Source organism: Balaenoptera acutorostrata, chromosome 10 (genome assembly GCF_949987535.1).
Source record: "Balaenoptera acutorostrata chromosome 10, mBalAcu1.1, whole genome shotgun sequence".
NCBI lineage: Eukaryota > Metazoa > Chordata > Mammalia > Artiodactyla > Balaenopteridae > Balaenoptera > Balaenoptera acutorostrata.
The window spans coordinates 60,233,274-60,257,339 of record NC_080073.1 but is presented as its reverse complement, the minus strand read 5'-3'; the positions used below and the strand labels follow the sequence as shown (position 1 = coordinate 60,257,339).

The following is a 24,066-nucleotide window of genomic DNA, read 5'->3' as shown; positions in this document are numbered from 1 at the left end:
ACCTTATCAAACATTTAGCTCAGTTGTAAGACGTGCCAAGAAGAAGAAAAAAAAATTAGGTCAATCTCTCTGGTGTCTGGTCATTGTCAAGGAAGATTTCAGGGGCAGCCCCCTCAGTCTCAGGGGACTGAGAGACACCAGGAGGCTTTCAGCGTTTGGAAGTTCCAGCAGGGATAGGTCCAGTCATGGGCAGAGAGCTAAGATTCAGGTTGTTGAGAAGACCAGGAAGAGCAAACAAAGAGACTAGAGTGGGTGCCCAGAGTCAGGCCAAACTTCGCCAGTTAAGGGCACAGTTCTCCACAAAAGTGTCCTTACTTTACACACAGACACAAGTTTGGGTTACCCCAGGTCACCCTTACTTCTGACGAGCTGGCTACAAATTTGGAGGTTCCCACTACCTACTTAGGTTTGATAATTTGCCAGAATAACTCATAGAACTAAGGAAAGTGATATATTTACAGTTAACTTTATTATAACAATAAGATAGAGAGCAAAACCAGCAAAGGGAGAGACACGTAGGGCAAAGTCTGGAAGGATCCCAAATGTGAAGCTTTCAAAACCTTCAGGGCAGTGTTATCCTCCAGGCAACATTGATGTGTAGCAATCAAAAGTATTGCCAATCAGGGAAGTTTATGTAAATCTCAGTGCCCAGAGTTTTTTTATCATTGTTTTATTATGTAGGCATGAATGATTAGATCATCTTATCTCCAGCCTTCTATCCTCCCCAGGGTGGGCTGGTATCACATGGTAAAAGCCCAAACCCTCTAATCTCATAGTTGGTCTTTCTAGCATGACCACCCCCCATCCTGAGTCATCTTGTTAGCATAAACTATCAGGTCAGGTGTGGTCAGAGGGGTCCACCATTCATAACCAAGACACTCCAATTACTCTAGGAAATTCCAGCTTTTAAAGGTTACCTTGTGGTAACCAGGGACAAAGGTGGCCAAAATTGTTTTCACACAGGTGTTGAGATGAGGGCACCAATCTGAGAAAGCAGGCAGAGGCTTGTGGGGCAAAATCAGAGGGAGCCAGAGCTGGTCAAGCAGCCAAGGTAGCATTCTGCTGAGTTTAAAGTCTGATTTGTATTTTTAACTCCCAAAACTTGTAGTTGGTCTGAGAATACAATCTGGGCTCATTTCTATTATCAAGTATAGAAATGACAGATGTTGTGAGTGGGGGTGGGGGGTGGCGTGTGTAAGGAAATCCAGAAACTACAGGTTCAGTCTCTGTCTACAAAGGTATGCCACCAAGCCCACTGTCTTCACTGAATTAAAGACGTTATTGGACTTCTTTGAGAAGAGGATCATAAAATATTATTTTATATCATCATTCTTATTCTTCCTTGCATTATTTCTCATAAAACCCTTACATGCATTTCAAAAGAAAAGGTCTATGACCGAATTCTGCAGGTTTTGATTGATTCAGAATTTTATTCAACAATAATTGAAGTATTGTTTTTGGCGCACGTCAGAGAAGCTTCTACATTGTGTCCAATTATCATTTGCCATTGTTTTTTTGGAAATCTTTCTAACTGGGTTATTTATTTCCTTTTTATTTAGATGGGATCTTAACTCCAAAGAGAGAAGAAAGTTACATACTTAATTTAAAATATTAAGAGCTTACCTTTATTTGTCTACAGCAACAAGATATTGTACAGCAGAGTCAAGAATAAAATATAAGTTAAAATTTCAAACTACATATGCAATTTGTAAGGGATGATAATCAAAGGGTGATAATTAGAAATGCAATAGTACACATAGAATCAAGCTATTATTAAATATGATAACATGTAAAATGTGCAGGGTAGGGGTTAAACAGACTAGACAGTTTAAAAATAAATAGCACCAGCTGATTAGCTAAAGATGGTGGGGTAGAAGGATGTGAGCTCACCCTCTTCTGACAAAAACACCAAAATCACAACTAACTGCTGAACAACCATTGACAAAAAAAAATGCTGGAACCTACCAAAAAAAGACACCTTACATCCAAAGATAAATAAGAAGCCACAACAAGATGATAGGAGGGGCACAATCACGATAAGATCAAATCCCATACCCACTGCTTGGGCAACCCACAAACTAGAAAACAAATATACCACAGAAGTTATCCCACAGGAGTGAAAGTTCTGAGCCCCACATCAGTCTTCCCAGCCTGGGGGTCCAGCAACAGGAGGAGGAATCCCCAGAGAATCTGGCTTTGAAAGCCAGTGGGGTTTGATTTCAGGACTTTCACAGGACTGGGGGAAACAGAAACTCCATTCTTGGAGGGCACACACAAAGTCTTGTGTGCACCAGGACCCAGGGGAAGAAAGCAGTGACCCCATAAGACACTGGGCCAGACCTACCAGCTAGTGTTGGAAGGTCTCCTGCAGAGGTGGGGGGGTGTCTGTGGCTCACTGCAGGGACAAAGACACTGGCAGCAACAGATCTGGCAAGTACTCATTGGTGTGAGCCCTCCTGGAGATCACCATTAACCTCACCAAACAGCCTGCATGCTCCAGTGCTGGATTGCCTCAGGCCAAACAACTATCAGGGAGGGAACACAGCCCCATCCATGAGCAGACAACTGGATTAAAGTTTTACTGAGCAGGGCCCTGCCACCAGAGGGACAAGACCCAATTCTACCCACTCCCAGTCCCTCCTATCAGGAAGCTTGCACAGCCTCTTAATAGCCTCATCCACCAAAGGGCAGACAATAGAAGCAAGAAGAAATACAATCCTGCAGCCAGCAGAATGGAAACCACAATCAGAGAAAGTTAGAAAAAATGAAATGGCAGAAGAGTATGTTCCAGATGAAGGAACAAGATAAAACCCCAGAAAAACAACTAAGTGAAGAGGAGATAGGCAAACTTCCAGAAAAAGATTTCAGAATGATGATAGTGAAGATGATCCAGGATCTCAGAAAAAGAATGGAGGCAAGGATCTAGAAGATGCAAGAAATATTTAACAAAGACCAAGTAGAACTAAAGAACAGACAAACAGAGATGAACAATACAATAATTGAAATGAAAAATACACTAGAAAGAATCAATAGGACGATAACTTAGGCAGAAGAACGGATAAGTGAATAGGAAGACAGAATGGTGGAAATCACTACCATGGGACAGAATAAAGGAGAAGGAATTAAAAGAAATGAAGACAGTCTAAGAGACCTCTGGGACAACAATAAACACACCAATATTCACATTATAGGGGTCCCAGAAGGAAAAGAGAGAGACAAAGGTCCTGAGAAAATACTTGCAGAGATAATAGCTGAAAATGTACCTAACATGGGAAAGGAAACTGTCACTCAAGTCCAGGAAGCAGAGAGTCCCAGGAAGGGTAAACCCAAGAAGGAACAAGCCAAGACACATAGCAATCAAATTGACAAAAATTAAAGACATAGAAAAATATTAAAAGCAACAAGGGAAAAACAACAAATAACATATAAGGGAACTCCCATGAGGTTATTGGCTGATTTCTCAGCAGAAACTCTGCAGACAAGAAGGGAGTGGGGTGATATATTTAAAGTGATGAAAGGGAAGAACCTACAACCAAGAATACTCTAGCCAGCAAGGCTCTAATTCAAATTTGATGGCAAAATCAAAAGCTCCACAGATAAGCAAAAGCTAAGAGAATTCAGCACCACCAGACCAGCATTGAAGCAAATGCTAAAGGAAATTCTCTAGGTGGGAAAGAGACCAGCAACTTTAAAAAACTTTGTACATATATAGACTGCTATGTCAAAACCTCATGGGAACAGCAAACCCCAAAACTACAATAGATACACACAGACAAATAAAAAGTAACCCAAACACAACAATAAAGATGGTCATCAAACCACAAGAGAGGAGAGGAAGGAAAGAAAAAAGACCTACAGAAACAAACCCAGAACAATTAAAATGGCAATAGGAACATACATATTGATAATTACCTTAAATATAAATGGATTAAATTCTTCAACCAAAAGACAAAGACTGGCTGAATGGATACAAAAATAAGACATGTGTATATGCTGTCTACAAGAGATCCAACTTCAGGCCTAGGGACACATACAGACTGAAAGTGAGGGGATGGAAAAATGTATACCATGCAAATAGAAATCTAAAGAAAGCTGGACTAGCAATACTCATATCAGACAAAATAAACTTTAAAATAAAGACTATTACAAGAGACAAAGAAGGACACTACATAATGATCAAGGATCAATGAAAGAAGAAGATATAACAATTGTAAATATCTATGCACCCAACATAAGAGCATCTCAATATATAATGCAAATACTAACAGCCATAAAAGGAGAAATTGACAGTAACACAGTAATAGTGGGGGACTTTAACACCCAACTTACAACAATGGACAGATTATCCAGACAGAAAGTCAGTAAGGAAGCACAGACCTTAAATGACACATTAGACCAGATGGACTTAACTTATAGAGCATTCCATCCAAAAGCAGCAGAATACACATTCATCTCACATGCACATGGAACATTCTCCAGGATTGACCACATGCTTGGTCACAAAGCAAGCCTTGGTAAATTTAAGAAAATTGAAATCATATCAGGCAACTTTTCTGACCACAATGCTATAAGATTAGAAATAAACTACAAGAAAAAAAATGTAAAAATCACAAGCACGTGGAGGTTAAACAATATGCTACTAAACAACAATGTATCACTGAAGAAATCAAAGAGGAAATCAAAAAGTACCTGGCGACAAATGAAAATGAAAGTACAACAATCCAAAGCCTTTGGGATGCAGCAAAAGCAGTTCTAAGAGGGAAGTTTATAGCAATAAAATCTTACCTCAGGAAAGAAGAAAAATCTCAAATAAACAACCTAAACTTACACCTAAAGCAACTAGAGAAAGAAGAACAAACAAAAACTAAAGTTAGTAGAAGGAAAGAAATCATAAAGGTCAGAGCAGAAATAAATGAAGTGAAGAAAATGGTAACAAAAATCAGTGAAACTAAAAGCTGGTTCTTTGAAAAGGTAAAGAAAATTGATAAACTTTTAGCTAGACTCATCAAGAAAAAAGGGAGAGGACTCAAATCAATAAAATTAGAAATGAACAAAGAGAAGTTACTACAGACACCACAGAAATACAAAGGATTATAAGAGAATACTATGAGCAACTGTATGCCAATAAAACAGACAACCTGGAAGAAATGGACAGATTCTTGGAAAGGTACAATCTCACAAGACTGAACCAGGAAGAAAGAGAATATATGAACAGACAATTCACAAGCACTGAAATTGAAACTGTGATTTAAAAACTCCCAACAAACAAAAGTCCAGGACCAGATGGCTTCACAGGGGAATTCTATCAAATTTTTAGAGAAGAGTTAACACCCATCCTTCTGAAACTGTTCCAAAAAATTGCAGAGGAAGGAAAACTCCCAAACTCATTCTATGAGCCACCTTTACCCTGATACCAAAGCCAGACAAAGGTACCACAAAAAAAGAAAATTACGTGCCAATATCAATGATGAACATACACACAAAAATCCTCAACAAAATACTAACAGTCTGAATTCAACAATACATTAAAATGGTCATACACCATGATAAAATGAGATTTATCTCAGTGATGCAAGAATTTTACAATAACCAGAAATCAGTGTGATACACCATATCAACAAATCAAAGAATCAAAACCATATGATCATCTTAATAGATGCAGAAAAAGCTTTTGGCAAAATTCAACACTCATGTATGATAAAAACTCTCCAGAAAGTGGACATAGAGGGGACCTACCTCAATGTAATAAAGGTCACATATGACAAACCTACAGCTAACATCATACTCAACAGTGAAAAGCTGAAAGCATTTCCTCCAAGATCAGGAACAAGACAAGAATGTCCACTCTCACCACTTTTATTCAACATAGTTTTGGAAGTCCTAGCCCTGGCAATCAGAGAAGAAAAGGAAATAAAGGGAATCCAAATTGGAAAAGAAGTAAAACTGTCACTGTGTGCAGGTGACATGATCCGATACATAGAAAATCCCAAAGATGCTGCCAGTAAACTACTAGAGCTCATCAATGAATTTGGTAATGTTGCAGGATACAAAATTAATATGCAAAAATCTGTTGCATTTCTGTACAAAAGCAATAAAAGATCAGAAAGAGAAATTCAAGAAACAATTCTATTGTTTGTTTCAATAGGAAACAAAAGAATCACATCAAAAAGAATAAAATACCTAGGAATAAACTTGCCTAAGGAGACAAAAGACCTGTACTCCAAAAACTATAGGACACTGATGAAAGAAATTGAAGATGGCACAAACAGATGGAAAGATACACCATGTTTTTGGATTGGAAAAACCAGTATTGTCAAAATGACTATTCGACCCAAGGCAGTCTACAGATTCAATGCAATCCATATCAAATTACCGATGACATTTTCTCACAGAACTAGAACAAAAAATCTTAAAATTTGTATGGAGACACAAAAGACCCTGAATAGCCAAAGCAATCTTGAGAAAGAAAAATGGAGCTGCATGAATCTGGTTCCCTGACTTCAGACTATACTACAAAGCTATAGTCATCAAAACAGTATGGTACTGGCACAAAAATGGAAAAGGAAAGAAAGCCCAGAAATAAACCCATGCCCTATGGTAAATTAATCTACAACAAAGGAAACAAGACTATATAATGGAGGAAAGACAGTCTCTTCAATAAATGGTGCTGGGAGAACTGGACAGCTATATGTAAAAAATGAAATTAGAACATTCTTTAACACCATACACAAAAATAAACTCAAAATGGATTAAAGACCTAAATGTGAGACCGGATACTGTAAAACTCTTAGAGGAAAATATTGGAAAAACACTCTCTGACATAAATCGCAGCAATATCTTTTTTGATCTGTCTCCCAGAGTAACGGAAATAAAAACAAAAATAAACAAATGGGACCTAAGTAAATTCAAAAGCTTTTGCACAGCAAAGGAAACCATAAACAAAACAAAAAGACAACCCACAGAATGGGAGAAAATACTTGCAAATGATGTGACCGACAAGGGATTTGTCTCCAAAATTTACAAACAGCTCATGCAGCTTAATATCATAAAAACAAACAACTAAATCAAAAACTGGCAAAAGACCTAAATAAACATTTCTCCAAAGAAGACATACAGAGGGCCTAGAGGCAAATAAAAAGATGTTCAATATCACTAATTATTAGAGAAATGCAAATCAAAACTGCAATGAGATATCACCTCACCCCAGCAGAATGGGTATCATCAAAAGATCCACAAACAACAAATGCTGGACAGGGTATGGAGAGAAGAGGACCCTCCTACACTGTTGGTGGGAATGTAAATTGATGCAGCCACTATGGAAAACAGTATGGAGGTTCCTTAAGCAACTAAAAATACAACTACCATATGACCCTGCAATCCCACTCCTGGACATGTATCCAGAGGAAAACATGGTCTGAAAGGATATATGCACCCCAATGTTCACTGCAGCACTCTTTACAATAGCCAAGACATGGAAGCAACTGAAATATCCATCAACAGAGAAATGGATAAAGAAGATGTGGTACATATATTCAATGGAATATTACTCAGCCATTAAAAACAATGACATAATGCCATTTGCAGCAACATGGATGGACCTAGAGATTGTCACATTGAGTGAAGTAAGTCCAGCAGAGAAAGAGAAATATCGTATGATATCACTTATATGCAGAATCTAAAAAAATGATAAAAATGAATTTTTTATAAAATAGAAACAGACTCATAGACTTAGAGAGTGAACTTATGGTTACCAGAGTGATGGGTGAGGGGGAGGGATAGTTAGGGTGTTTGGGATTAATATGTACACATTGTTATATTTTAAATGGATGACCAATAAGGACGTACTGTATAGCAAAGAGAACTCTGATCAATATTATGTAGCAACCTAAATGGGAAAAGAATTTGAAAAATAATAGATATATGTATACATTTAACTGAATCACTTTGCTGTACACCTGAAACTAACACAATATTGTAAATCAACTATAGTCCAATATAAAATAAAAAGTAAAAAAATAAATTAAAAAATAAAATAAAAATAAATAGCACCACCACCAAAGAGAGGAGAGTTATACTAATCACAGCATATTTAAATTACAGTGTGAGTCTTATTTCAAATTGTGGTGGCCTCACCGGGGAATATACAAGCTTGTAAAAAACACTCACTGCATGTTAAACTACTTGGAATGCTTTCTTGGCACAGCCTTAAGTTTGTTGGGCATTTTTTTAACCCTCCTGGAGCTTACAGAATAGCAGTAATTCAAATAACTTAATCTTAGTCACAGAAGATAAAATTGCAAAACCACACTGTTATTTGGAAATTAGGTATATACATGAAATAAGTTTGGGGGTACTAAACAAGGGTATGTATAAAAATGCAGTAAAGTTAAGAGAAATGGCCCCAGGATTTCCATATCTAGACTGAAAAAAGAAACTGGAAGAGGATTTAATTCTCATATTATAAAAACCAGCCATGGCCACAGACACACATTCCATTGTGCTGAATTTAAGTTAATAGAGAAATATCAAGCACGAACTATTGGGCCACAAATGTATTTCAGAATTTTTTCTCAAAGTTTCTACAATGTTCCTCATTATAGATTATTCATATATTTATCAACTGTCTTTCTGAATTTACCCATTTATATTTTCAATATGTACCACATTTTAAGCATTCATATTTGTTGTTTATGTTAAGCTTGGACTTTGGAGAGAGATTTTATTTGTTTCATGGTCCAGATAGCCAATTGGAAATACATACTTTCAAAAGCCGCTTAGGGGCTTCACCTAAGAATATCTTCAAGGACTAAAATGGATCTCACCACTTCTGAGGAAAATTTTGGTATTTAGGACAAGTTCCCCAGTAACCAAGAGAAGCACTTCAAAAGTCCCAAAGACCCAACCCATCTCTGGCTTGTGGGAGCACTACCAGAAATCATCATCATTCTTAAAATGAATCAAAATAGTGAGTGATCAAAAAATCTAATCAATAAGCATTTACTCATTGTTAGGGAAAATGTAACCTTTTTCTCAGTATATTAAACGAAGTGAAATCATTCATTTGCCAAAATTTAACAGGTATCTAAAGTTTGGGTCTTTTGTACTTGAAACCTTAAACTGGTTTGTTTTACTGGTACCTTCTCCTAATTGGTCCATTTCCATGCAAAAATAAGATGACCTTCCTTTTGAGAAAAAGATTTTAAAGTCTTAAATTTATCAGCAACATTACTTGTATTTTGAAACACAAGAATTTTTTTTCAATAAGCAACATAGAATACTTGTACTTTAGATGATCACCAAAGTCATCAACTCTAATTGTCTAAAATGAAGTCAAGGTTCAGACCATGTTAGGCCTTGTGTGGAATTCCTTGTTAAAAAATTTGGACTTGATCTTGAGTATGCTACAAGAGCAACTGAACAGGCCTAATCAATTGTATTTGGACAAGTTCCTCTCTCAAGAAGGTGGAGAAGAGTAGGGAATGTATACATACACACATATGTATATACACACACACAGTAGGGAATATATATATACTCATGTATGCATATGTACAATAGAACACATATACATTATGGCATATATATACATATATACATACATATATATGTATATATGCTTAAAATCAGGGAAATACACAAAAGATAACAAGGTAGCTGAGTACTCTGGGCAAAGAGGATAATGGCTTGCCATGGAATAGGATTAGTGGAGATAGGAAGAAATGGGTGAGTGAAACATATTAAGGAAGAAAAGAAAAAGCTTGATGATTGCTTATATCTATTGAGCAAAATTGAGAAGATGTCAAGGGTTTTTGATGTATAACTAGGTAAGTTGTAGGTAATAGCATTATTCACTGAAATAGGAAACTTAGAGTATTAAGTAGCATGGAGGAAAAGATGTTTAGTTTTGAAAAAAGTTGAGTTTGAGACACTTGAGGAAATGTCTCACAGGGATTTAGATATGCATGTCAGAAGCTCAGAATGGTTTCTGACAATTAAAATGTGCCATCAGTATGTACATGAAGAGACTTGCTGACTTGCCAAAGAGGCCTTTCAACAAGAAAGAGGCAGAACTAGAACTCAAAAGCATGCCTGGCTATAGGACTCATGGGACTTCCATTCAAACTGAAGGGATCCATCTGAGGGAGGTCTATGTCTTCTTTCTGGGTACAAAATGAAGATGTAAAATATTTAAATTTAATTAATTTATTCAATAAGTAATTACTGAGTACCTGTCATGTGTATCTTAAAACTCCAGAGTTGGGAATGGAGTACAGTCCTTTATTATTCTCTAAATGGGTTATCTCAAGTGTTACTTGTTTCTAACAGGGAATGTCTAATTAAAAATTTGTGACAGTGATAATAGCTGTAATTGCTTCCCAGATGCTGCTTGAATTTCCAGAGAGCATAAATGATAGAGAACTGAAATTTCACTCTTCTTAGAACATAACTCATTATGTTCATCTCTGAAAAGAAATGTTGATCATCCATATTTCTCCTTCAGTACTCTTCTGTTTTACCCTTTGCATCTTAAAACAATAAACTCTGCAATTACATATAGTGACAATACAAATTGTGTGGATGAAATTGTTGAACCATTAGGTTCTAATATTCCGTTAATATCTGAAAATGCTTAGAGCAGATCAGTTAACCCTGCCTTCCACTTTAAACACCTAGATTTGCACCTTCGCAAATTCACTTCAAGCAGCCTACATTTTTACTAACAAAATTAAAGCTACAATCTCCTCATTTAGCTAATCAATTGTTTGTTGTTGGAATCACCAATTATTATTATTATATTTTTAAGATTTAATTTTATTTATTTTTGGCTGTGTTGGATCTTCGTTGTGGTGCTCGGGCTTCTCCTTACAGTGGCTTCTCTTGTGGAGCACAGGCTCCAGGCGCGCAGGCTCATTAGTTGTGGTGCACAGGCTTAGTATCTCTGTGGCACGTGGGATCTTCCAGGACCAGGGATCGAACACATGTCCCCTGCATTGGTAAGGAGATTCTTATCCACTGCCCCACCAGAGAAGTCCTGGAATCACCAATTATTATATAATCAGAAGGGAGTAAAATAAATTGTCTTATTTTCTATCCAAGAAAAGAAAAGGAAAAAGAGAGTGGAAATCAGGAGCTTCTTTCAGATAAAAAGGGTAGTGGAAAGATGGTGAGACAATTACAAATAAAAATTCTGGGTTTTCCCAACAACTAAACTTTCTGAGCTATAGTTTTCTCATCTTTAAAAGGAAGACAACATTAGCACCCATCGTGGAAGAAAATTTTATTAGCTAATAATACACATAAAATGCCTAGCACTATGCTTGACACCTAGATGGTGTAATGGTAGTAAGTATCTTCATTTTTTTAGTAGGATAAGTATTTTAAAATTAAAGAAAATGGACATTGTTATTTTAGTAAGTTACAACAGCAACTACAAAACATCTAACCTAACATATTCTCTTTGGGAATAAATAGCCATAAAGCAACATGTACTTAAATATTTGAAATATGCTTTTAAATAGAAAGATATCCCTCTAAGAAATGAGAAACCTAACTGAGCCCAACAAACTGAGTGGCTCAGAGCCAGTGTGAACTTTAATCAACCTGTTGTAATGCTCTTAAATGATTAAAACCAAAGACACTAGTGGATTGTAATAGTAGAGATTAATTTAGATTTCTTACAATAGTTGTGTTTTTTGCAAATTGGTTTACAGTATACGAAAAATAAATAGCAAGAGCTGTCCTTTTTTGTTGTAGTGTGATTAAAAATTTTCTTTGACATTCTTTTTCATATCTCAGAAATATAAACAACTAGCTATTTAGGTCTAGCAAAGTGTGAGCATAAGAGCTATGTCCTCATTAATCTTTATGACACCCTATGTCCTTTCTGAACTATCTCTAAAGTTAGTTTATTTTGAAGGTGGCATGTTAAACCTACTTCCAGAGAGACAGATAAGCACTAAAAGTTTACTTTCCAGATAAATAATGCCGACTTTTCATAAATTGGTGCCTTGTTCTTGTGCTTCATTTTTTTCCCTCCAACAACCTCAATGTTTATAGTATCTCTGGGGCACTCAGAAAACACCATTTTGCAAGTTTAAAAATCATCAAGATTTTTCTTTCCCACTCTGAATACTCCCCAAAGTACCTAGTCCCATGGCAGGAATGAGAGAACATTGAGAAATAAATGCCACTTAATAGTCTTGATTCTGCTGAGAACAGAGTATTTGAGACGCAATAGTTTTATAAGTCACTAGAGTAACATTTAATGCACAAGAAGAGTTACCTGGGTAATTTACACCCTTTTATCAAAGTAAAATGTTCCTCAATGATGCTTATTAACATGTAATGGAGATTACACACTATGCATTCTGTAAAACTTGAACTGGGTAAAAAAAATCAGTCTGAGTTTAAAAAACCAGAGATGGGATAATTTTTTAAAATAAATATTGATATATTTCAAATATATAAAACACTATAACCTAATTCTAACAATGTGTTTCTGAATGAGTCCTGTTTTACTTATTTTGCATAACTGATTTTTAAATTCCCTTTTAGTTAATAACATCATTTATTTATATGTAGCTTACAGATATTTATGGTATCCTTACTACTTCTTTGTCACTGTAGAAAGTCTTTCCTTTCATAGATCTTAGAATCCAGTTTAAAAAACCAGGCCAGATGATACAAAATAATTAATACAAGAAAGTTTTTAAAGAATGTGAGTTCTCTTAAATAGGTTAAACAGTACCTGAATTCTTAGTTATGCCATATGTTTGCTCAGAAAATTACTTCTTTGAAATGATTCAGTATTAGAGTTCTATCCAAGTTCAACTGAATGATGGAAGTTAGTAGCTCCCTTCTCTACGCTTTCCTCAGCATTTTCTTCAAATATCAATTACAATTGTGCTGTAATCTGTGACATTTCATGTTAGTGTTGTCCTGTGATCTCCTTAAGGCTCCTTAAACTATCTTCATATGCAGGGTTTAATACAAGGACTGGCATATAGGAGATCTTTAGTGAAGAAAAAACAAGAAAATGTTATCTAATGAATGCTTTATTTGACCCCTTTGCTTCCTATTCATATACCATATGGTACATTAAAATCTGGATTGGGATACCCAGAAATGGAAATTCAGTCAAGTCAGTTGAACTCTATTTTTCATATCTTCATTTGCTTTTTCCAGATCCACAATTCTGTAAACCATTCCAGTAATGTCCAACTTGACCGACATTTATTTTGCACCTTCTCTAAGGAATAATGTATTTATTTGCTCTGTTTACATGCATAGACTACCTAGTGCCTCTCAGATGACAATCATCCTGATATTGAGAGAATCTTACTTCCTTTATCATTTTCCAAAAGTAAAAAAGAAAGATCTCTAAACCTTATTGTTTGTAATGATTTTTTTAATGACATCCTTCATGGGAAAAGAAACACTTGGCCAGGACTCCAAAATGTGTATGAAGTCCTAAAACATTTAAATCTACTTTATCTGCTGAATAGTCGAAGCCCAAGAAGACAGATAAATTCTAAGTCCATTCCTGGGCCTTTATAACTTCACATTTTAGAGAATTCCCATCATTAAGACTTTATAATGATTTGTCTATTCCTATGTACAAGGTTCCATGATGGACTCAAGTTAGAATCCCTCTGGATTTCTAAGAATCACTTCTATCTCTGAAGTAATCCAAGAGCTTCTGGTGAGCAGAAGCTGACCACACAAGGCTCAATGGCACACTATATGATTCATGACAAAGGAAAAACATTCAAGTCAGTGCTCTCCAGTCCAGACACAAAGACCATAACTTCACTGAGAGAAGCTGGCTTGTATTGTAATGTGGTGACTAAATGTGTGTCTAAATATAAACATTATGATATTAGGAAAAATATAGACCAAGGAAATTTGGCACAAATAGAAATAGTATTTCCCTGATCTCAATTATTATTGAGAACATGTAAGCAATGAGCCCAAGATCTGAATTAAGTGAAATTAATCCTTGATTTCCTCTGCTAATGGTAAGGAATCTTAGAAAATCTAAAACTTACTTTTCCTGGTTAGGAATTCGTTTTAGCTGCCTTTCTGGTTACTACTGAAGCTGAATCCAGCCTCTGTACCCCAACATCAAATTAAATCTCAGAGACAGAGTTTTGGGTGAAGTAGAAAAGAATAGCTTTATCACTTTGCCAGGCAAAGGGGGCAACAGCTGGCTGATGCCCTCAAAACTGTGTGTACTAACTTGGAGAGGGTAATGAGAAGTTTTATAGTAATGGTTCCAAGAGGGAGTGATCAGCTTGTGGACATACTTCTGATTGGTTGGTGGTGAGGTAAGTAGGAGTCAACATCATCAACCTTCAGGTTCCAACTGGTCTGGGGTCTATGTACTTGTGGGCAGCATACCATCTTTAACCATTAACTTCTTCCACCTAGTGGGGGTTTAAGTATCTGCAAAACAGCTCAAATATATTGTTGTGTGTATTCCTTGATGGGGAACTAGGACCTTGCCCCAAAGCTGCACTATTGTTTCTCTTGACTATTTCACCCTTGTCTCTGCATCCTCTCCCTTCCCTAATTAACAACTGCTTGAATCTGCCCTTTGGAACTCAGTGAAGGCCATGGAGGCTGAATGAAGCCTATTTCTTGTAGTCAAAGAAATGGGGGACACAAAAGGCTTTTGTGCACAGGAACCCCACAGGGCCCTGCTCAGTATCACTATTATGCTGGGCTAATAGTATTTCCCATTTTCCTAGCCTTCAGCAAGGAGGAAAGAGCATAGTATTAGTTCACATACCAGTAGAGAATTATGAAAGAGCATATTTTTGTGCAATGAAAAAAGTTTTAACACTTTTTTGTAATAGGACTCCGCTATGATTGTTTCATTGAATCTAATAGTGAAATACTTTTGATACTTAGCTAACTAACCCTAGTGAGTAAGAAGTCTGACTTTATAACAAGTATATAAGATTCCTATTTATAGAGCTTTTAAAATTAATGTTGAATTTCTTCAGCTCAACTGTTAGTGTTTTTAAGGTTGTCATTGGAAGCTCTTTATGCCTCCTAGTTCCCACATTTAGTGGATTATGTGATCCGCTATGCACTGCATATTTTTCCAGGTGCTGGGGATACAACAGTGAACAGTGTCACTCCCCATTTTAATGTTGGTCAACAGTTAAAAGATGTAAGGTTTTAGTCCATCAATTTGCTGCCCTGGAGTTTTAGATAAAGTCAAATAAAACCAAGTCAGTGAGTTTTCATTAAACACATTTGCTCTGTGGCAAGTCCCCAAGATTATGCCAGTTTAAAAGTTCCGACAAATCTGGGGGTAGATGTGGCAGGTATGGCTGTCACTCTGCCTGCTGTTGTTTCACTGTTTTGCAGGAACATTCAGCATCTAAGAAACAATCCAGGACTTCCATCCCCTGGGAAAACTTGAAACCTATATTATTGCAGCTCCTAAAGCCCATAGATTGCAACCCAGGGATCTTTAACACTCTAGAACAAATGAAGCAAAAAGTGGTGCATTCCCTTTGCTAAAAAAAAGTAATAAAATGGGGTAGATTTTACCTCCAGAGGATGAGGGCACTGACATATTCTTGATTATTCATAGACAAAGTGTAAAATTCATATTCTATAAGGCTGACAAGGCACTTTCTAGCTTGCAAACAAGATCCATTTTCCCTTCCAGTACATCAAAGAAACTTTTCTTTATTTCCAGTCAAGTACATACATAAAATTCTTCTCCAAAATGTCTCTGTTGAGAAAGTCTAGCAGCTTGGTGGTAAACCGCTGTCTTCAAGAGATCACATGAAAAAGACCAACATCTACAATCTCCCACCAAAAAAGACAACATGATCTAGGGCGGGTCCTGTAAACCTTTCTTGTAAAAGCCCAGTGTGTAAATACTTTAGGCTTTGCACGCAGTATGGTCTCTGTTACAATTACTCAAGTCTTCCTTTGTAGAGTGAAGGCAGCCACATACAATATGTTAATAAGTAAGCATACCTGTAGTCCAGTAAAACTTCATTTACGAAAACAGGCAGCTGGCGAAATTTGGCTCAAAGGCCTTAGTTTGCCAACCCCTGATCTAGGTAAATCTTTATTCTGACCGAAGGTAACACTTCTCATATTTATTTAGGATCTCAGTTCTATTTTCTGTCCTATCATATATTGAAATAATCATAAGCATGTACCTTAAATAGTGAAAGAGACATAATTTTTCATTTATCATCAGATATCATTTGTAATAAAGGTATCCTAATGAAGGATATCCTCAGAAACCTAATGTTCACCCCTTTAATGCAATTTTCCCCTATACTGATCCAACTTTTGTTCATTTTTCTATATTATAGATGATTATTCCTTTCCTTATAGTATAGTAAGTACAATTTAAATTTTTCTTATTGTTTTTGCTAAAAACATTCTTAGAGGCACTTGAGCTATCCAGGGGCATATGCCCTACATCAGTGGCCTCAATCTGAAGTGATTTTCCAGTTATTTCCATTACCACCATCTTGTATATCAGCTGTCAATGTCAGTGTGTCTATTTCTAGTAATCCCTTTTCTTATATCCATACTTCCTTCCTCCATAGCCCAATGCACAAAATCTGCTTTCTAATGAAGAATTGAATTCTTTCTGATTGAAAGACCCAGATAACCTAGTTTCTGGAACCACTTAAGCCACCATAAACCCCTTGGCCCTTTGAAGGAGCACTACATTTCCCTTTTGGGTACATAGACTTTAAAAAAGCTATTTTCCACAACACTCAAAAGGTTGGCTGCTTGTTTCTTGTCTGTTGGCCAGGTCCCAGAGAATTGAGGTTACTGGAAGTCAGATTAACAGATAAATGAAGAATTTTCCTAGAGTACTAATACCTCTTTATTTTTCAACTTGTTTTTCGAAAAACTGATAGAAGATTTTTCTTTACTGATTTGCTACTGAAAATTTATGCCATATCTTCTTCTCTCTCACTGACTTGGATAGTTTAGCACAATGAACCTCAACGTTGGACCCTGAGTCATCTAGGGAAGCACTGAAAAAATACCAAACCCTAGGTCTCACCCTGTAGAGTTTTTAATCATTTGGTTTGGGAGATACAGAACAGGCATTAGTCATTTTTGGTTTGGTTTGGTTTGGGTTCAAGATTCCCAGGTGATTCCTATGTTAATCAAGGGCTAAGAACCACTGGTTTCCTATATCCAGTTTCTTTTAGGAGTCTGTGCAAAGGATTAGGGAGGGGCGGTTTACCTTGATGCTCCTCTTTCTATTTAACACATAATAAATGGACTTTAACTTTCTCTGCTTTGAAAAATGCCCTGCAAGTTTAATTTCAAGTGGCTGTATTTCAAAATATATACTTTTTTGTATGATCTCACCATATGGAAAATGTAGTAAGTCCAGAGCCTTCAGTGTTAAGATCCTTTATTCTCTTTTCAGCTATTGCATCTTAAATAACTGTTTTTTTTTTGTTTGTTTTGTTTTTTGTTTTTTTTTTTTTTAATGAGGATCTTGAATCAGATGCGTATGTTTGATTGATTGATTGATTTTGGCTGTGTTAGGTCTCCGTTTCTGTGCGAGGGCTTTCTCCAGTTGTGGCAAGCGGGGGCCACTCTTCATCGCGATGCGCGGGCCTCTCACCGTCGCGGCCTCTCTCGCTGCGGAGCACAGGCTCCAGACGCGCAGGCTCAGCAGTTGTGGCTCACGGGCCCAGCCGCTCCGCGGCATGTGGGATCCTCCCAGGCCAGGGCTCGAACCCGCGTCCCCTGCATTAGCAGGCAGATTCTCAACCACTGCGCCACCCGGGAAGCCCCAAATAACTGTTTTTGATAACTGTGAAGCCAAGTGAATGCTACTGTCTTTCTCTTGTTCATAGCACCAGAAGAATGGGCCATGACCCGCTCCAGTCTGAAGGCACCACCACCAAGGTCAGCCCGAGGGGGATACAGGGAGCACCCCTATAGTAGATACTGAGGGTTCTCCTCTCCTGTGACCTCACCTCAAAGACAATTCATAGCCTGTGGTCTCCACATAAACAGCAACATGACAAGTAATAGTCCTTTTCTTTGTTCCTATTCTAGGGATAACTGCTCATGATTGCTCCCATATATTTCTTGTATTGCCCTGATACTGTTGGCGTGACACTGACATTAGTATTATTTTATAAAACAGACTAAAAAAAACATTGGCAAGCATTGTCTGTAAACCATTCAGTAGGATGATATTCTCTTGGTTGTTTTCATTGTTGTATGTAATCTATTTTTTTTTTCCTTTCTTTCTTTTTAAAGAAAGAGCATGAATCTGTTAACAGATTTTGAGTCTCAATCAACTAGCAAAAACTTTGTTTAGGGTTGCTAAAAAACTGTAACATGATATTTGAACTAGCTATAATAAAGTTGTAGATAAGATGTTTTAACCTGTCTTTTAATATCTGTTAGTTAGATGAAGCTGTTCGATATTAAGTTTGTAAATTTAATTTTAAATGCTGTTTTAATGGGGTTGAAAACAAGCAGCTACTGTATGTATGTAGCTAACTGAATTTGTTTAGTGTTTTAACCTGTATTTGTTAAAAAAGAAAAACACACACACATAAAGTTCCATGTGTAAGCTTCTCTAAATAGGAAACCACAATTTGTCAAATATGTTTGCCATAATTTGTCAATAAAGCTGAAAACTTTTGTAAAAACTAAATTTGGAATTACTTGTTTTCTAGCTTTAAATGCCTGCTTTATTTCTTTTTCAAGAGATGCCTAAAATGTTTTCTATTTAAAAATTACAAAAATGAACCCAAGCCTGTTTTAAGATATTTGTGTAATACTTTAAAAGTGTATTAATAACTTATGGTTGTTAAATAATTTAAAACTTAACAAACTAAACTGTTACATGAATCATGGTTAGTAAACACTAATGTATAACATGTTAATGGAAAAAAATGGATTTAGAATAATAAATGGATTTTAAACTATCCTCTAAGCTTTATCTTGCTAAACACAAATTCTGGTTGACTTGTTTGCATTAGCATGTCTCTCGTGAGAAAGAGTAATGGAGTATAAAGAGGTAAGATTACCACTTACCACTGTCTAAATGCCTAGTTCTTCAAACTTTGAGTTTCCCGCACATTAAATATCCCATCCAACATGTAAGCATTGCGTAGATTCACTTTATTTTCACTCAAAGGAGTGTGTGGACTTCATTTGCGTAGTTTATAACAATTTGTTTTGACAAACAAATCATCAGTGTCACTGGCCAGTTGTTGCTATTCAACCTCAAAAACTTTATTTGTAATTTTCAGTGCTAAATATCACCGCCCTTGAAGGCAGTTTAGAGGGCTGATAATTCTTTTGAGACTATCAGACTTGATGGCTGATGATTGTTAAGGAAATATGTCGCAGGACTCAAAGGATGACTAAACGTTAAACAGGTAACACTAATAGTAACTCTGTAATTTTGCCTATGCAACAGTAATGTTAAATATTCTCAGTTATTAAGTTCCTGATAGTTAAAAAAGTAAACCTACAAAAACATAACAAATAGGTCTATAGGTTATTAAAAGAACTAATTAACATTAACTAGAGGCACCAAAATTATTTTACAATATATAACCCTCAAGGTAATAAACAGAACTAAAATTAGCAATAATAGTAATGCAATTCTTGCTAACATCAAACGTGAGCTAAATTCTGATGGAAAAAAGAAAGTGAAAAACTCGATGGTAGGGATGAATGCCAAAACTGTTCATCTTTTAAATACAGTTTTTTTGTTTATGGTGGCTTTTGTCAATGTAATTGGTTTACTTTTTTGCTGCTAACCAGTTTAGGCATATTGTTGTTCAGTTTTTGCAGCTGGAGTTGCATGCTAATAGTTTTATGAAGTGTGTGTCTGTCATCAATTAAATTTGTAATATTTGCCTTTCACAAAATGCTATTGAGTTATATTTAATTTGTTTTCTATTGTTTCTTACTATTTCAGGTACCCACAAGCAAAGAGCACATAATTGAATAGCAGGTGCGATGGGCTAAGAATGAGAGAGGTAAGTTTATTTTTATCTTGACATAGATAGATAATCTTTAGCAACATGAAGCTATGTAGTAAGCTAAAACACCAAATGCCACTTGTTGAAATACTAAAAAGGTTTAGATTGTTGTCTAGAAACTGAGTTATTTGTATCTTCTTTTAAAGAAAGTGATCTAACTTGGTATTTACCTGGCAAGGCTTTCTGAGCTTATTCAGAAAGGTGAATTCATAGTTAATCTGCAGCCCTTTTCCTTGCAATGAACTACTATATTACCTATATTACTACTATATATTACCTCTTCTTAATTGTGCAGAGAAAGAGTCAAAAATTTTATTCTGCAGACATAAGAAAAGGAAATCACAATTGTTGACTGAGATGGAGGGGATGGGAAAGGGAGCCCCATAACCAACCCCTTGCCTACCCTTTGTCAGTAAGATGATATTTACTTAGTCAACTAAAATAAACTTACCATTATTTTTCCCATTTATCCCATTAGATTTATCAGTAAATTCTTTGTTTCTCATCTGCCATTCTATTTGATTCAGCAAATATTTACTAAGTACAAAGCACTATTGGAAATTGAGACTTGATTTCTGTACACAAGGAGTTGAAAACTTTAGCCAATAAACCTCAGACTGAAAACAATGCAAGGGCAGTTATGAGATCCACAGACAGGTTTGAGAATTGAAATGGTCTTGCCACGATGTTTGAAACAGGGATAAAATCCAAGTTTTCTCCTTCTAGGTTTGGTCCTCTTATCACTACACAGATATCCCTGATACAGTGTAGAGTTAAACAAATGCCATAGGAGAGAGATGAGAGAGCCTGGATATTCCTCATTACTAGAGGGAGGCCAGAGACTGAGGGAACCATGGACTGAGAGGGGCAGCCTATGCATGGAGGTGGAGGGGAGGGCTGCGTGGGGAAGAGAACAGGCTGAGTCAGGTCTTGGAGTCCAGACAGTTCAGGAAGCAGGCTCCAAGGGGAGAAAGAACTTGTAATCCAGGTATCCTGCTTACTACTCTCCTTTGATCCTTTTTAAACAATAAGCTTGATCTTGTATAGCAATGACAGAGAAATCAGTCGCAGTTTGTTACTATTTTGATATATTAATCTATATGTTTTTGTGTCCATTGTAATTATTTTATCATTGCTGTTATTGTTGCTTTATAACCTATGGGTCTCTCACCATTCAGACTCGATCTTTCAATGCATTAACTCAGGGCAGGGCTATCACAGCAGAACCACCAGTGCTGAATAAGAGAAGAGAAAATTATTGGTTATTGAGTTTAAATTAAGAGTTTTTGAAGTTCAATAACAACGATTTGTGAGAAAGGGGATTTTGAGTTTCAAAAGCTTGTATTTTGAGCAGGTTCTGAATAGGACATAAAACAGTAGATTTAAAAGACTCCTATCCAAAAATCAATAAATAAAGACTCTTGTCCACGTGCCTCCATATATCTACAAGATAAACATTGTTCAGGCTGAGAAGAAAGCTCAAGAGGTAACAATATCTAAGATATTAGTGTAAGACATTAGTGTGGTCTTGAGTCTGAGTCTGTACACTAAATCGATTATCCAATAAGAGCCTCCCATAGGTTTAGAACACAGAGGGAATATTTGTCTAAAGTGGAGCCTGGGGAGACTTCACTGAATTCCCCCACCTCAGTGTGTTTTACGTGCAATCCTGTAGAAAAATGCTTCTATAGAATGTTTTCCCATGCTGGCACGAGTGGAGCAGATGTGGCAGAGAGCCACTCACAGTCACCTCTGCAGGAAGGCGGGGAAAGGAGCAGTAGCATCAGCTTGGACCAACACTGACCAGAATGCAGATGTATATGTGGAGAGGTGAGAAGATCAGCTGCTCCCTGCTACAAACACCTCCAAAATTTAAATCCAACCCAGAAAAAAAGAGAGGAGGAAAATAAATTCCTGAGTTGACAAGGGAACCCGTGACCAAAATTAATCTGAACTGGTTGAGATAATTTTTCTCCACTGGCAGTATGGGAACTTGAGATTGAAATCAAGTTGAGGTATAGAAAAATATAATTATGTATACATTGCAGTCATTTATTACATAACTTTCCCAACTCATAAAATAATCAGAAGTGAATACAGTAGGTTTCTCTAGCAACAGGGAATGAGAATTTCCCTAAGTTAGTGGCCTCTCAGCAGAAACCTTTGATAGGATGAAAACTGTTCAGTGTGGCCCCAACAGTGAACATTTGCCCAGCTGGAGGGAGCTTTCTTCTCTTGTCAGTGACACTGGTCCCATTGGATCCCTTCACGAAATCATGTCCCCTCTAATTTCAAAATGCTGGCTCCCAAAGATGGCAGAAACAGGTACCATGCCAGTTCTAGAGCCAGTGTCTGTATAGTTATTCTCATGTCTGACATTCATCTGTGCAAGTTACATGGTATAAGGTTTTTAAATTACAGTTGACATTATTTGTGTGCATACTCCAGACATTCTTTCAGATAATGCTGTAGCTCTTGGTATACTATAATGATCCTATGACAACAGGGAACTCAAAAAAGGTTGCTAGTTTGGACAGTAGACATTAATGAGTAAGAAAGTCTTTATACCTGCTTATATATGTCCAAAAAAGTTTTACTACACTCCAGTATGATTAAATCAGAATCAGTTTGATGCCATTTATGAGACCAAATAGTACTTTTAAGTACTTTTAGGTCTTATTTTTAATATTTAGATGATTTTCACTTTCAGTATATTAATGGAACTAAGGCCATTTAGCTTAATAACAATTGAAGCACTAACAGTTTTTAAATAAATTAGTCACAGAATGACATGTTAAAGGTTTTCATGAATTCCTTTAAAGGAAATTGCTTTTTAAACTATATTATTAAAATATTACACTTGTTTCTTTAGTTTTTCACTTAAAAGTATATAGGCTTGTACTTTGAAACCACAAATGTCCCTTAAAAATGTAACCATTTAATTATATAGCATTTTCTTTATCTCTTTGTCTCTTGGCTAATATAATATAGAAGTTTGTCTACTTTTGGGGGTTTTAAAGGGAATAGAAAACAGTGATCAGTAATCTGTCAAATTGGTTGAATATCAAGTATTTTTTCAATATCAAAAAACTGTTAACTGAAAACTTCATCTGTTTGCCACTCTTGCAGATTCCATTGAAAGGTTTAATTTTTACTGCAAAAAATTATGCAGTGAATAATTGCAAATATCCAATTGAATGGTAATTTACAAAACTGATTACATTATTTGTGTTCTGTATGAGGCCAAAGAATAATAACAACAATAATAATAATGAAGCCATCAGTTTTCTGAGCATACATACCAGGCAAGGTACTAGAATTTTCACATAAAGACATACATGGAACCCCTGTAATCCTTACAACAAGCTTTCAAAGGAAGCACAGTTAACCCTGTTTTACAGAAGAAGAAGTTGAAGTTCAGAGGCTTAGCTAATGTCACACTACTAGTATATAGGAAAACCAATGTTTAAAACAAAATTTTATAACTCATACATTTTCCAAAATGCTATCATGATTTCCAACTTTTAATGAATTTGACTCATAGCACAGGGAGATCAGCTCGGTGCTTTGCAACAACCTAGAGGGGTGGGATAGGGAGGGTGGGAGGGAGGCTCAAGAGGGAGGGGATATGGGGATATATGAATGCATGTGGCTGATTCACTTTGTTGTACAACAGAAACTAACATAGCACTGTGAAGCAATTATACTCCAATAAAGATGTATTAAAAAAAAAGTGAATCTAAAATCTCAGGTAGCCATAACATAATTTCTGTTCTGTAGCAACTTGATGAATCCTAACTAAAAAAAAAAAAAAAAAAAAAGATAAAATATTTTAGCTTGAAGTTCATCTACTTTGATCTTTCCTCAAATTTGTCATTCTGTCAAAAGTTCCATCATAGAAAATAGAGGTGAATGTTACAGTCTTTTGTAGAACAAATGGATTCATTTATAATCTAAGTTATATTTTAACATTAAAAAAACCCTCACGTGGTTAAATAAGCATAAAAGAAATTTCATGCTTTTATTCTTCAGTCTGTAA

The 24,066-nt window shown here is 36.2% G+C and overlaps 1 protein-coding gene across 1 annotated transcript in view; it reads left to right on the top strand.

Annotated features, from left to right (window-relative positions):
* The window catches only part of KHDRBS2 (KH RNA binding domain containing, signal transduction associated 2), a 713,320-nt gene extending 695,352 nt beyond the window's left edge, over window positions 1-17,968 (top strand). Inside the window, exon 9 of the mRNA XM_007186974.2 lies at window positions 17,871-17,968. Within this exon, the coding sequence (XP_007187036.1) occupies window positions 17,871-17,968 (98 nt within the window). The remainder of the gene's footprint in view (window positions 1-17,870) is intronic.
* The last annotated feature ends 6,098 nt before the right edge of the window (window positions 17,969-24,066 follow it).